Source organism: Pagrus pagrus (genome assembly GCF_965226575.1).
Source record: "Pagrus pagrus genome assembly, chromosome: 7".
NCBI classification, from domain to species: Eukaryota; Metazoa; Chordata; class Actinopteri; order Spariformes; family Sparidae; genus Pagrus; species Pagrus pagrus.
The window spans coordinates 7,050,069-7,064,282 of NC_140191.1; the positions used below are offsets into that span (position 1 = coordinate 7,050,069).

At 37.6% G+C, this 14,214-nt stretch overlaps 2 protein-coding genes across 2 annotated transcripts in view; both read left to right on the forward strand.

Moving 5' to 3' along the window:
• Positions 1–21: 21 nt before the first annotated feature.
• LOC311260083 (apoptosis-associated speck-like protein containing a CARD) lies at positions 22–9,496 on the forward strand. Its single transcript, XM_084357595.1, has 7 exons — positions 22–231; positions 1,055–1,420; positions 3,355–3,396; positions 4,175–4,222; positions 4,910–5,162; positions 6,324–6,342; positions 8,715–9,496. The coding sequence occupies exons 2-7, from the start codon at positions 1,168–1,170 to the stop codon at positions 8,994–8,996; spliced, it is 897 nt and encodes a 298-aa protein (XP_084213721.1). The 5' UTR covers positions 22–231; positions 1,055–1,167; the 3' UTR covers positions 8,997–9,496.
• Positions 9,497–12,499: 3,003 nt separating this feature from the next.
• Positions 12,500–14,214, forward strand: part of LOC311260262 (uncharacterized protein) — a 61,493-nt gene continuing 59,778 nt past the window's right edge. Inside the window, exon 1 of the mRNA XM_084357876.1 lies at positions 12,500–12,516. The gene's annotated coding sequence lies outside the window, so the exon portion shown is untranslated. The remainder of the gene's footprint in view (positions 12,517–14,214) is intronic.

The following is a 14,214-nucleotide window of genomic DNA, read 5'->3' on the forward strand; positions in this document are numbered from 1 at the left end:
ATAATGTCATAGAGTTTTTTAAAAGGTGCACATTGATCTTAACATTTATTTGTGTCTGTAATTGTTCAGACGGGTTCAGGTCCTTACTGAGTCTATGATATGGCTGAAAGCAGAGTTTGAGATGTTCACAGTTCATGGGGACTAATGTATGAAAAAAGCTGTATGAGGCCTTCTGTGGCTCTAGAGGGAGCTGTCTGATAAATAATGTTGGTTGGAGCTGAAGACTACAAGGTTTGGATATGAACACACTGATAGACCTTTCTAGGATGTTTTTTGTCTTTCTAAAATATAATCAGTGTCTCACAGAAGAGGAGGTGGTTAATTTTATAGTACATTCTCATTTTGATGTTTTCATTAGTTATACCTATTCACCAGAATCCATTTGAAACCTGTTGTATTTGCTTGATGTCACACACTAATAGGAAATATTAGACATTGATAATAATACATATGTTATCACCTAATGTCGTGTTTGGTTGTTTTATCAACTTAAATTCTTGTGAGCATTTCACGTTCAAAACTCATTTTCTATGTATGACCTTGAAGGCCTCATTGACCGGAACTCCTGCAGCTCATTTGTGGACAAATAAAATAAAAATAATGTGTATTATTGTAGAGTATAACAGATATTCACATGAAACATTGACTATTTTGTGTAGTTTAGCAGGGACATTTGTTTAGAAGCAATTACATTTCTTAAAATACTAGCACATCTGTTGTGTTCCCGGTATGATCTTATTAATAAAGGAAGGATATAGAACCAAAATTACAAATGAGAATAAAATCACAGTATTAAATGTGCACTGTCATTTTGATTTTTTAATTTTTGTTCACATCAAATATGTTCAAATCTGACGTTACCAACGAGGCCTCTGCAGCTCCTGTCTCTGTGTCAGTGTATCTGAGTGAAACAGCAGGGAAATTAAATAATGAGCACTTGAGAAAAACAAACTTGTAAGTTGAATTTTGCTGGTGGGATTTCATAATGTGGATGGAAGGCGCCAGCACCTTCACAGCATTTGTAATATGACGTCCTCGTTTTGCTTCCACCCAGAGGGAGGTGTCGTCCTTCTGCAGGAAGCGTGACGTGAGGCTGCTCTCATCTATAAGGCGGAAAAGAGGACTTCACGTTAACTCGGACGGCGGGCTGAGATCTCTTGGTGAAAAATGCCTCCCAAAACCATCAAAAAGGCGATAACAAAATGTCTGTTGAACCTGTCGGAGGAGAAGTTTAAGAAGTTCTGCGTTGTGCTCCGGGACCGCAGCGATGAGCCGCGGATCGGACGCAGAGAGGTGGAAGGAAAAGACTACCTGGATGTCACAGACGTTATGTTCTCACACTTTGGTGAGGCCAAAGCTCTCGAAGTGGTTCTTGAGCTGCTGGAAGAGATTAACTGCAACCAAGAAGAAGCCGCCCTCGGTAAGTGACTCTCTGCTGTACTGTACGGAAACTTCATGCATCGCGCAGCTTTTCTGCTGCAGAGGGTTGAACCACTGAAGTCTGCCTGCAGATAAATAAGCAACGTTTGACCATGTAAATCGTAAAGGCATCCCGGTACATGTAGATATTAATGAAGTTGAAAATCAGAGTGAAAAAATATTTGAACGAGCCCGTTTCCTTTTTTACTTTCACTTTCGAGCAGCAGCCGTGTGGTAAAGCGATCGGCCTGCAGTCAGCTGACAGCCTGTATGTTTAGACAATGTTACTGTAAGAAAGAAACAAAAACTGTGCTTTTATGTAGTTTATGTAGCTGGAATTTGTTCAAATCTCTTGCATGTGTGCGTCAAGAGCGCCCCCTGTTGTTTCCTCTCTGGTCCATTCACCCCTAAAGGGCAGCTCCAACAATTTTTACACATTAAAGTGTGTTTACAAGTCTTGTGGAGTGATTTTGCATATATGAAAAAAGTAGTATAAAGCTCTTGTGGCTCCAGAGGAAGCTGTACGTAAAATCTGCAAAATGCCTCCAGTGACGTCACTCAGTGGCTCAGTTGCATCAGAATTTCCCACAGGTTGAGACTTGAACTGTGGTGTGTGGTATGAATAACTGTATGGCTGATAAGATGCTTGCCTTACTGCTGCAGGGCGAGGGGGTTAAAGTCTGCAGCTCTTGGCTGAGAAATTTGCACGTACCAGTTAAAACATGCTGTCCATGAAGATGAATAAACAATAAATTAATAAACAACTATAAGAATATTATAGATATCAAGTTGTAATGCAAATGTACTGTTAAAATAATCAGGTTCATGTTGTATATATATTAATAATAATAATATTATCTGAGATGTTGTTTGCAAAAACCTTTAGATATTATTTGCTGATATACATTATTGAATTCTACCATATTATTGTTATTTAAACAAAAAGTATTACAAGTTCATATCAACTTTCATGTCTATCAGGACGTGAAACACAAATATGTTATGAAATCATAAAAAAGTGTTTGTTTGTTTTTTAACCAAGAAACACTTCTGTTTTCATTATGTCAAAGGTCCTTGTAACTGGTAATAAAGTGTAACAACTGCATAATACTGTGCAACTGTGACGTAATCGTACGGTGAAAATCTCACACCGTTGCAACCCCATTTGGAAGATACTCACTAGGTTTGTCTAGCTCAGATTGCTGAAGCTGAACATTAACTTCAGATAAGGAACAGGAATTGTCTCCAATCACAAACAACTTAAGCGCATAAAAAAGAGCTCCTTTAATGGCCAGAATGATCATAGCAAGCAAAAAGCTGTTTCACTGTACATCTGAGGGGGGGAAAAAAGGATTGGAGCACAGAGATTGTTTGCAGCCTTTAACAGTGCAAACAGATCAGCGCTTCAACACTAATGTGTGGGGCAAACAACATACTGTATATGTAGTCAGCCTAGGGCAGGTGTACATGACCGGATAACTGGTGGAACAGGTTTTCAAATGAAATTGGAGCTGCCACAGTCAAGATCCAAGACCCACACCCCCGCTATAATCACTTGACAAAACAAAAGAACACAGAGATAGTTTAAAGATGCAGAACTAAAGAAAGAAAGTACTGTATCCAGTAATCCATTGGAGGAAACATCACAGTTTCACTTCTTCATTTAGGCTGAAGGGCTTCACTGTGTAAAGTCCAACATGTTTCTCTGCAGAGCAGTGAGCTGATGTCTCCACCTCCAGGAGAGGGTGACGTTAGGGTTGTCACATGAGGGTTATTTACTGACATATTTTATGTCATAGAACAAAATGTGAAAATCTATTAATCTCTTAAACCCATTCAACACTGTTTCTGTGTACAGATGAGCACATTCTGTCAAATTGTAGCTGCATCATATTTATTCAATCACAATCTAACGCTGTCTTCCTATTTCTGCAGTTGAAGAGACGAAGGAACTTACAAAAGCTGGTTCCAGTAAATGTGAGTTTTTTTCCGGTTTGTTTTATTTTTACCACGAGACATTACAGATGCAGATTAGCTGTTGTAGAAAATAAGTTGCATTGTTGCTGAATTTCACACTCGGCTTCATCTCTCTCCAAATAGTTTATCTTTCCAGAGTAGAATAGAAGTTTTCCACCAGGAAAACTGTCTTCAGCGCAAGAAGGTGCAACAGATTTAGCGTCAAAACAACAATATCAAAGAACTACCTGTTAAAACTATAAAGTAACATATAGAGGAGAGATTTTACGGTTTGCATCCCAGTTTTTGTAATTTAAACTGATGATCGCACCCACGATAAATTATTTCCAAAAGCAGTAGTCAAAGTCTAGTATTTTTTGTTTACAATCCGTCTAATGGAGCTACATTGTTGCCCTAAAACTATTAAAAACACAAGAATGAGTCACGCTGTTGCACTTAGTGACATATTTCTTCATCACTACTTTAGTTTATTTTGAGTCAATGCCACAAACACCATCATGCTGCCATTAAGTATAGCCTAGTGCGCAAAATTTGCAGCTGAAAATTGTCAGGAACAAAAGCATTATTGTATTATTAAGTATTACCAGTGAAAGTTGAAGTGCAGCCAGAGCTTTGGAGAGACAAAGTCTGCATCCATACTACCATTAATGTCTAGAAACTATCCTTAATACTAAGCTAGGAGACGCTGGAAGCATGGGACGACAATCAAGCCTGACTAGTTTTGTTGCCTCAAGTCTAAGTCCAGTCCTTTGTTAAGCAATTTTAATTTTTGTTTCAGCTGCAGGATCCTCAGCTGGAGCAGCCGGTGTGACTCCCAAGTCAGACGGTAGGTTCACAGGTAGAATGATGTCAAGCCTAACTGCTTTTCTAAATATAGCACAGGCTTAATTGTAATGACAGAAACAGTGGCCACTGATAAGGGCTGCATGGTATTCCTTCTTTCTTATACCTAGATTAGAAGAAGAGGAGACAGTTAGCTTAGCATAAAGACTTGAGGCAATGAAACTACAGACAGGCTGATTGTCGTCCCATGCTTCCAGCGTCTCCTAGCTTAGTATTTAGCATAGTTTCTAGAGATATTCTGGTTGTGTCTTTCTCCTCATCTCACTCTTAGCCTGAAAGCCAGCAAGTGTTTTTCCCCAGATGTCGTCAGAAAAACTTGATAAACTATGAGAGCTTTATAAAATGGTTTATAGAAAATATGTAAAATGTAGACCTTATTCTGTCAGATGTAGTTAAATTCCCAAAAGCCATTTCACATTTCAGTCATCTGTGCCATTATTTAAAAATCTTTTGTTTGTTTTTCCTAAAACATTATAATGAACACTTGATGGGCCACTGTTCCTCTTCATTACTGCTGTATGAGACATGTTTGTGTTTTATTTTATCACCATACTCGTCACTTCAGTGAATGCAATTCACATTTCAGTCATCTGTGCTTTGGAGCCAGGAGTAACTTGGCTTCATGTGATCTTCAAATCCAGGCAGTCATTTTTTTCCCCTCTTTCCTCAGAACACTTTGTGGATAAGCATGAAGCTCAGCTGGTCCAGAGGCTGAAAGCCATTGCACCCATTTTGGATCAGCTCCTCGCCAAGAAAGTCATCCAACGGGAGACTTATAGTACAATCAGGGCTAAGCCAACGCCTCAGGAGCAGATGAGGGAGCTCTACGATTGCCTGAATGCTGCTCCAGACTGCAAAGACATCTTCTACGAAATCCTTGAGGAACAGCAGCCATTGCTCGTTGCTGACCTCAAGAAAAAGAAGTGAATGTGGTGGGGGAATTGATTTTTAGACCGAATATACAATCTACCTGAACACAACATGTTTTTTAAATATTACAATGGGTAAAAAGTAATGTTCATGCTGTGTCTGTGGGGGTTTACAAATTTTCTTTTGATACTTGTTTTTTCCACTGCATTTTAATGTTTAATCAGAGCTGTGCCCCTTCATTTTACTGTTAAATTAGTTAAAATGTCTGAAGCGTCTCACCAGACAAATAATGTTTTTATCCAAGTAACAAATGAAATGAGATGTTTAATCACTTTTATGCTGCCCAATAAGAATAAGTTTGCTTTTGGTGGGTCATTTCAAATGTTTTCTACTTTTTAAATTTGAAATAAAATGTTCTTATTGATATGTGTGGCTCTCGCATTTTGAGTAATTGTCTTCAAAAATAGTATATGCAGCAGGTATAATGTCACAGAGTTTAGAAACCGAGTGTGCTCGTTTTTAAAAATGTTTAATTTGATCATATCACCTCCTTTAACCACGAGCTTCTCAATCAACAAGAGCAGATTTGTTTGCTGACCTGTACTGAAAAGCTGCATTTTTCTTTAAAATTGTTTGATATTGGACTTCAGGTTGTTTGAGGAGTGAATACAAACTCAACACAACAAATTGTGGACATTTCAGCAGTTCTTTGTCAGATTTTAAGTTCATATATTTCAGGGATGATAAATACAGTCTATTATTATTATTATAAACAGCACTGAAAATGGATGGGGTTGTCATAAAGTTGCAGTAACATTTTGCCATTATGAGAGTTGTATTAATAAGCAGATTTTCACGTTTGTCTTTAAATACCAGTCCATACCATACATCCACATGTCAGTTCAATTCATCAGGTACATTATTTTGTTTGAACCATTCTACCAATTGTTGTTCCAAGGACAGTGACAGGTTTTTGTTTTTAGTCTTAGTGTTTTGGCAGGACCCATGTCTCTAAGATCAAATACTCTGCTGAACTGATTTGGATGAACTGCACCTTTAACTTGTACTTACTTGCATGTATTAAGTGGACTGACTGTGTTTGACAGGTTTGACCATATCCAGTAAAATGGTCGTTGTTTTGATGAGTAAAGGTAGAAACCTAACTGTCAACTGAACACTTCAGACTGGGGGAACTGGTTCTTCCTCCTCTTCAGGGTGCTGGACGAGCTGAAGGTGGGGTCCGCCCGCTATTCCGACATGTCTCCGACTATGACAAAACAAAATGTCGAAATAGTGGGACGCTTGAAAAGTAACTTTAATGCCGCTATCCCGACAACTACAGGTCACTGTCTAAATAGCGGCATGTCGGAATAGCAGCATGTAACCGCTGAAGGTAGAAGATGTGTCTGGATTTTGAACTTACTGTGTTTTCACACACAGACGGAAGAAGAGGTGAGTTTTACTTCCAGTCCAGCTTGAAGACTTCTCGTTAACAGCGGAGAGCAGAGCTGCTTCACGGTTAAACTGTTTAAATAACACGTTGAACGGTTTTCTTCAGTTTAACAACAGTGGACGAACTTCAGCTCAAACTACTGAAACTACGAGTTGTTTTCAAAACGGTAATAAACCATAACTTATTTTTATTACTCTGACTGTCGCAGCTCTACTTCCTCTTCACAGCAGTTGAGACAGTTTAGAGTTAGCTAACACTTTGCTAACGTTCGTGTTTCTAACAGACGGCGACAGCTAACGGTTAAAAGTGCGTTAACACGACGGTTGAGTTGTTGTATTGAGGAAGACGAGAGAGTGTGTGTGTGTGTGTGTGTGAGGTGGTTAAACGGCCATGCTAGCTGAATTAGCCTAGCATTGGTGAGAAAGTGGCAGCAGCACGGAGCTGTCCTGTCTGTTGAAGGTTTCCAGGAGACTCGAGAAATGTACTTTTCATTACTTCCTCTGTACGTTTACTTTATAGAGAATATTTAGAAGTAAACTCTGATTGATGCACTCCTTCAGGGGAAACTGGATTTTTAATCTTTTTTTCCCCTGGGCTGTTAATTAATTAAATGGGTACTATTATAATAATCAGCAGAAGTGCCAAATATTTTCTTGTTTAAGCTTCTCAGCTGTGTGGATTTTCTGCTTTTCTCGTTCATATCACTTGAAGTTAAATATGTGTGTCCTTTGGACTCATTTATATGCATATGAGATAACAGAGGTATGTTTAAGTCATTATGTTGAAGTCTACATTTTTCTTAAACTCTTTGCAGCTGCTTGATCCTCAGCGGCAGCGACTGATGTAAATACAATGGCAGAAGGTAGGTGCACAGGTATTATATATACAGTCATCTCACTAAATGTCTGTTACTCACTGAGTTCAGGTTGTCGACAACAAGCCAAATTTAAACAGAGTATCTGACTGTAAAACTTATTTCCAGTTTATATCTCCAATAGATTATCTACAGTAGAACAGAAGACTAGAAAAGAATACAACTTTATTTTCTAATACAGAAATCATTTGTTTGTTGTGTGTATGAAAAAGCAGCACTCAATAGACACTAGCCAAAGACAGATCCATTGCAAAACAGTTTTAATTTCCCTTAATTTTGTTTCAGCTGCAGGACCCTCAACTGGAGGAGCATGTACTGTACTGTAGCCGCCTTAAAGCAGCCTTTAAAACCAGGAAGAGACAATACTTACGCCATATCATGATTTAACAATATCCAAAATCAAAGACAATATATAGTCTCTTATCACAATAACGATATGTACCGTATATATTGCCCAGCCATATAACACAGTGGGACTCATCGAGAATAGTTTGAAAACAAATCATCAAAGTCGACAGCAGAACCAGAGATATCGCCTTTTTTATTCCACACATCGCCTTTTCATTTTCAAAACTGGTGCCTACATTACCCAGAATGCAGCTTACTGTGTCTACTCAGTGACATCACTGGAGGTCATTTATCAGATTACGTGTAGCATCCTGTGGAGCCACTATAGACTTTATACTACTTTTTTCACATTTGCAGTAGTACTGCCCAAGACCCGTAAACACACTTCAATGTGTAAAAATGTTTTTTACAGTTTAATCCAGCTGTAAAAACTGGTTGAAACACAAGTCTTAAAATGCTACATTGTGATTAAATGTGCTTTCATTTAGACACACAAATATTTGCACAGACCAGTTAAAACATGCTGTCCATGAAGATTAATAAACATATAAAACATATTTCTTATGCAAAAGAATATCATAAGAATATTGTAGATCAAGTTGTAATGCAAATGTCCTGTCAAAATAATCAGAAAAACTTAAACTAACTTAAAATATGAGAGCTTTATAAAATGGCATTTGGAAAATATGTAAAATGTAGACCTTATTCTTTCAGATGTAGTTAAATTCCCAAAACCCATTATTTAAACATCTTTGTTTGTTTTTCCTAAAACATTATAATGAACACTTAATGGGTCGCTGTTCCTCTTCTTGTGTTTTATTTAATCACCATACTCGTCACGTCAGTGAATGCAATTCACATTTGATTAATATCAGTCATCTGTGCTTTGGAGCCAGGAGTAACTTGACTTGATGTGATCTTCAAATCCAGGCAGTCATTTTTTTCCCTCTTTCCTCAGGACACTTTGTGGATAAGCATAAACCTGAGCTGATCCAGAGGGTGAGCAACATTGCACCCATTTTGGATGAGCTCCTCCACCAAAATGTCATCCAACAGGAGAGTTATGATACAATCAGGGCTAAGCCAATATCTCAGGAGCAGATGAGGGAGCTCTACGATTCCCTGAATGCTCAAGCCTGCAAAGACATCTTCTACAAAATCCTTGAAAAACAGGAGAGATTCCTCATTGAAGACCTCAAGAACCATGAGTGAATATGGTGGGGGAATTGATTTATAGACCAAATATACAATCTACCTGAACACATGTTTTTTAAACATAACAATGGGTAATAAGTAATGTTAATGCTGTCTGTGGGGGTTTTCTTAAAAAAAAACAAAAAAACGCTTTTGATACTTTTCCACTGCATTTTAATGTTTAATCAGAGCTGTGCCCCTTCATTTTACTGTTAAATTAGTTAAAATGTATAAGGTGTGTGGTGCCTTCAATGTCCTGATCGGCAATGCCCATTTAACTACTTCATTTTGATGAGATGAGATTTCATGTAAGGTTTATAACCAGAATGAGCAAAAGTTATTGATCATGTCAGAGACGACTGAAGCGTCTCACCAGACAAATAATGTTTTTATCCAAGTAACAAATGAAATGAGATGTTTAATCACTTTTATGCTGCCCAATAAGAATAAGTTTACTTTTGGTGGGTCGTTTCAAATGTTTTCTATTTTTTAAATTTGAAATAAAATGTTCTTTTTGATATGTGTGGCTCTCGCATTTTGAGTAATTGTCTTTAAAAACTAGTATATGCAGCAAGTATAATGTCACAGAGTTTAGAAACTGAGTGTGCTTGTTTTTAAAACGTTTAATTTGATCATATCACCTCCTTTAACCACGAGCTTCTCAATCAACAAGAGCAGATTTGTTTGCTGACCTGTAATGAAAAGCTGCATTTTTCTTTAATATTGTTTGATATTGGACTTCAGGTTGTTTGAGGAGTGAATACAAACTCAACACAACAAATTGTGCATATTTCAGCAGTTCTTTGTCAGATTTTAAGTTCATATATTTCAGGGATGATAAATACAGTCTATTATTATTATAAACAGCACTGAGAAGGGTTGGGGTTGTCATAAAGTTGCTCTGTGTATGTAACATTTTGCCATTATGAGAGTTGTATTAATAAGCAGATTTTCACGTTTGTCTTTAAATACCAGTCCATACCATACATACACATGTCAGTTCAATTCATCAGATACATTATTTTGTTTGAACCATTCTTCCAATTGTTTCCAAAATAGTTTTTGATTTTTTGACATTTAGATTTGAAAACGGTTCTTAAAATTGAACAGTGTATCTCCATCTTGGGGGTTGATCTGAAAATGGTGATGATGAATGAGTATTTGTAATTAATGAAAACATTGGTTATTCATTGGGTTGTTGCAAATGTGTGTGATAATCTCTGGACACGAGGGACCTGAATTTAAAGAGAATGATGAATATAAACTTTATTCAGGGAGTACTTCATGATGAGGCGCACATGTCATGGAAAGACGAATGGGTGGATGTCAAGTGGAAAGGGGGCGTTATGTCCCATTCACTCCAACAAGATGAAGCAGATGTGGTGTCATTGTTGTAAAGGTAGGCCCAAAACTATATGTTTTCAATATATGTGAGGTAGGAACTTTTCTTGGGAAAGATGAATTGATGTGAACCAATATCGGCAAATGTACAAATTATAGTGTGACTAGAGATAACATGTAGTTTATTATTATTTTTTATTAATTTTTTATGTTTAAATATTAGCATGTTAGCTCAATAGCTCCCAGGTCATGTGATCAATTGACTCAAAATCAGTGTGGGATCATGTAGCTACACTGGCTGCATGAGATACGCCTCTTGTTTTTACATTTTACATCTTTTCATATTTTTTATTAATTTTTATTATTTTTTATTAATTTTTATGTGTAAATATTAGCATGTTAGCTCAATAGCTCCCAGGTCATGTGATCAATTGACTCAAAATCAGTGTGGGATCATGTAACTACACTGGCTGCAAGAGATACGCCTCTTGTTTTTGCATTTTATGTCTCTAAATATTTTTTTATTAATTTTTTTATGCAAATATTAGCATTTTTATCAAATGTTAGCATTTTAGCTCAATAGCTTCCAGGTCATGTGATCAATTGACTCAAAATCATGTTGGGATCATGTAACTACACTGGCTGCATGAGATACGCCTCTTGTTTTTACATTTGACACCTTTTCATATTTTTTATTAATTTTTATTATTCTTTATTAATTTTTATATGTAAATATTAACATTTTAGCTCAATAGCTTCCAGGTCATGTGATCAATTGACTCAAAATCATGTTGGGATCATGTTACTACACTGGCTGCATGAGATACGCCTCTTGTTTTTACATTTTACATCTGTACATATTTTTTTATTAATTTTTATATGAAAGTATTAGCATTTTTAGCAAATATTAGCATTTTAGCTCAATAGCTCCCAGGTCATGTGATCAATTGACTCAAAATCAGTGTGGGATCATGTAACTACACTGGCTGCATGAGATACGCCTCTTGTTTTTACTTTTTACGTCTCTAAATATTTTTTATTAATTTTTATTAATTTTTTTGTCTAAATATTAGCATGTTAGCTCAATAGCTCCCAGGTCATGTGATCAATTGACTCAAAATCATGTTGGGATCATGTAACTACACTGGCTGCATGAGATACGCCTCTTGTTTTTACATTTTACATCTGTTCATAATTTTTTATTAATTTTTAGGCTTTTTGTAAATATTAGCATCTTAGCTCAATGGCTTCTCAATATCTTTAAACACAGTATCTCTGCTTTAAATATCCCACATTTTTATTTTGAAAACAGGAAGTCGGTTCACTCTGCAGCCGTCTTCTCCGTGTGTTTACTGTAAAGTCTGCAATACGGTGCACTTGAAATGTTGGAGTGGCTTGCGAATGTCGAATATCCAACTTAAAACTAACTTAACTGAAGTCTTGCCATGATGTATTTTCCAGCTGGTCCAAGACGATTTTTTAAAGAGTTTTGGCTTAAGAAGTCACCCCACAAAGGAAGACTCTTTCAGTTTATCACAAACATTAGCATTAAATCATCATTTTGAGGGTACATGGTTTTCACTGGGCAGGAAGGGTTTGAAATATGTAACCAGCAACGTAAATGATGTAGGCTACAGTAGTGGAGTAGAAAGTGCAGTATTTGCCTCTGAGATACAGTGGAGCAGACATGTCTGACATGTCAGAATATGTCTACGTCAGCACTTTACAGCCTTATACTGTGTTTTGTTTGTGTTTGTTTTCAGAATGAGGGAGAGAGACAACGTGAAAAAGGGACAGGAAGAGAGGGACAAAAGGTAAAACAAATAATACATGTGTATTCTGTTAAAATGTGTGTATCTGTATAATTGACCTGTTGTTTTGTGTGTTGTCTTCTCATTTCAGAGGGCCCCATGCCTGCCTTTGCCCTTGGGCCCCTAACTTCTTAAATCCGCCACTGTTCGAATTATAGGTGCGGCTCATTTGACCACGCAATCGCGAAACACGAGCTGACTTGACTGCAGTGCTGCTGCAGAGGGCTGTGAAAATGAGCGTGCTGGAGCTGGTCTACGGGAGGAGATGATGGGGGGGGGGGGGGGGTCTAAGCAATAAAGGGGCCTGCCTGGAGCGGACGGTGACCTGCGGTGTGACAGGAGAGGAAGACGGGGTGGGTGTGTAAACAGTCAGGTACATACGCCAGGTACATAAAGAGGGCGGTAACATGACTGTCAACTGAACAACACTTCAGACTGGTGGAGGACTAAAGGAAAGTAGTTTCTCCTCGGCTTCAGGGTGCTGAACAAGCCAAAGGTAGAAATCTCTCTGGATTTTAAACTGTCAAATCTTCAAAGATAGTGAAACAGACTGACGGAAGAGGAGAGAGACAGTGAGTTTTATTTCCAGTCCAGTATGAATACTTCACGGTCATCAGCGCTGCCTCACGATTAACGCTACTGAAAACGAAGTGGACGAATTTCAACTCAAACAATAGAAGCTACAACTTGCTTTTAAAACGGTAATAAATCAACATATGCTTAAATCTTTTTCACTTCCTCTTTCGTAGTGTTACTTCCTCGCCGGTGTGGTTAACTTAGCTAACTGCCACTGTTAACAAACCCTTATGGTGCGTTCCAATGCAAGTCGGAAGTCGGAATTCCCGACTCTGTTTGTGACCGACTTCCAATGTAAAAGTGTTCCAGTTCCAAACATGGACGCTCGCTGGAGACGGTTGTTTGAATGGCAAGTCAGCGAACGTCACAAGCAACTATAGCAGTAAAAGACAGGACGAGTAGGATCCTAACCGTTACTGCATGTTTCACATACACTATATAAGGTAAAAAATGAAAAAGATGTAAAAAGTAATTGATAACTATGTGTGCCGCCATACTGGGGTAATGTCACCTGTGTGGAGGTCGTTTTGTTCCCGAGTTCCGAAAGCAATGGAACGCACCAGCTAACTAGACCATTGATGAAGTAGAAGTACTAAGTTTACATTACTAAGGCATTCTGTTTGAAACTTATTCATAGACTAACGGTGACATACTGAATGATGTGGGGTTTTGCAGTATGGAGAAGAGAAAGAGTAAGACAATATATAGCAAGATATGAAAAGCGATTCCTTTACCGTTGTTTCGGCTAATATAGTGATGAAGACCGTAGTCCAAAACCCGGAAATCAGTTGGCATATTTGCACTTCCGGTTCCCTCGTCTCAAAGTCAATGGGTTTTTTGAATTGGTTTCCGGTTGAATGCCTGAAATAAGGTCTATGTTTAACAGACTTAAAATTTTTACACATTTTGTTCAGCAAGATAAAATACATCATTAAAAGTCCTACAATTTCATTATGATGTGCTCAAAAACAGTAGTTGCTAACAAGTGGCTAAATGAGACTAGAGAAGTTGTCGGAGACATTAAAACGTCATCACACGGAGACTCATCTGCTCACTAGTCCGTCGTTACAGGCCGACTTAAGTTACAAACGATTCTAACTCTAACTTTACAACTTTAGATAGATCAGTTTATAGAAAATGTGTATAGTAATTGTGTAGTAAGACGCTTAGCTGTGGTGACGTTTAACTCATACGACCACAGTGGAGTCTGTTTATAGCCTAACTTGAACTTTTTTACAAATAACAGGCAAAATTCTTTGCTAATAGTTAAACATTGTTGCATTTTACTTCTTCAGTTTACTACAACAGGATTCATTACAACATCTCTTAGAATGATGTACTAAAATCATTCTAAATTTGATCAAGATCGATCGAAATGGGGGCATTTTGGTTAAATTTTAGATGAGAAATTATTATCCATACTAATAAATGATTTGGACCAGCTGTGAGTTTTTACACATGCGGTACCAGTCCAAATCATCTGGTTTACACAGCAAATATTGTGTCTA

Excerpts from the sequence above, each read along its gene's own strand:
- LOC311260083 (XM_084357595.1), top strand. The coding sequence starts at position 1,168 with ATGCCTCCCAAAACCATCAAAAAGGCGATAACAAAATGTCTGTTGAAC. Across the intron at positions 3,397-4,174 it reads AAAAGCTGGTTCCAGTAAAT|CTGCAGGATCCTCAGCTGGA; the intron begins GTGAGTTTTTTT and ends TTTTTGTTTCAG. Across the intron at positions 4,223-4,909 it reads TGTGACTCCCAAGTCAGACG|AACACTTTGTGGATAAGCAT; the intron begins GTAGGTTCACAG and ends CTCTTTCCTCAG.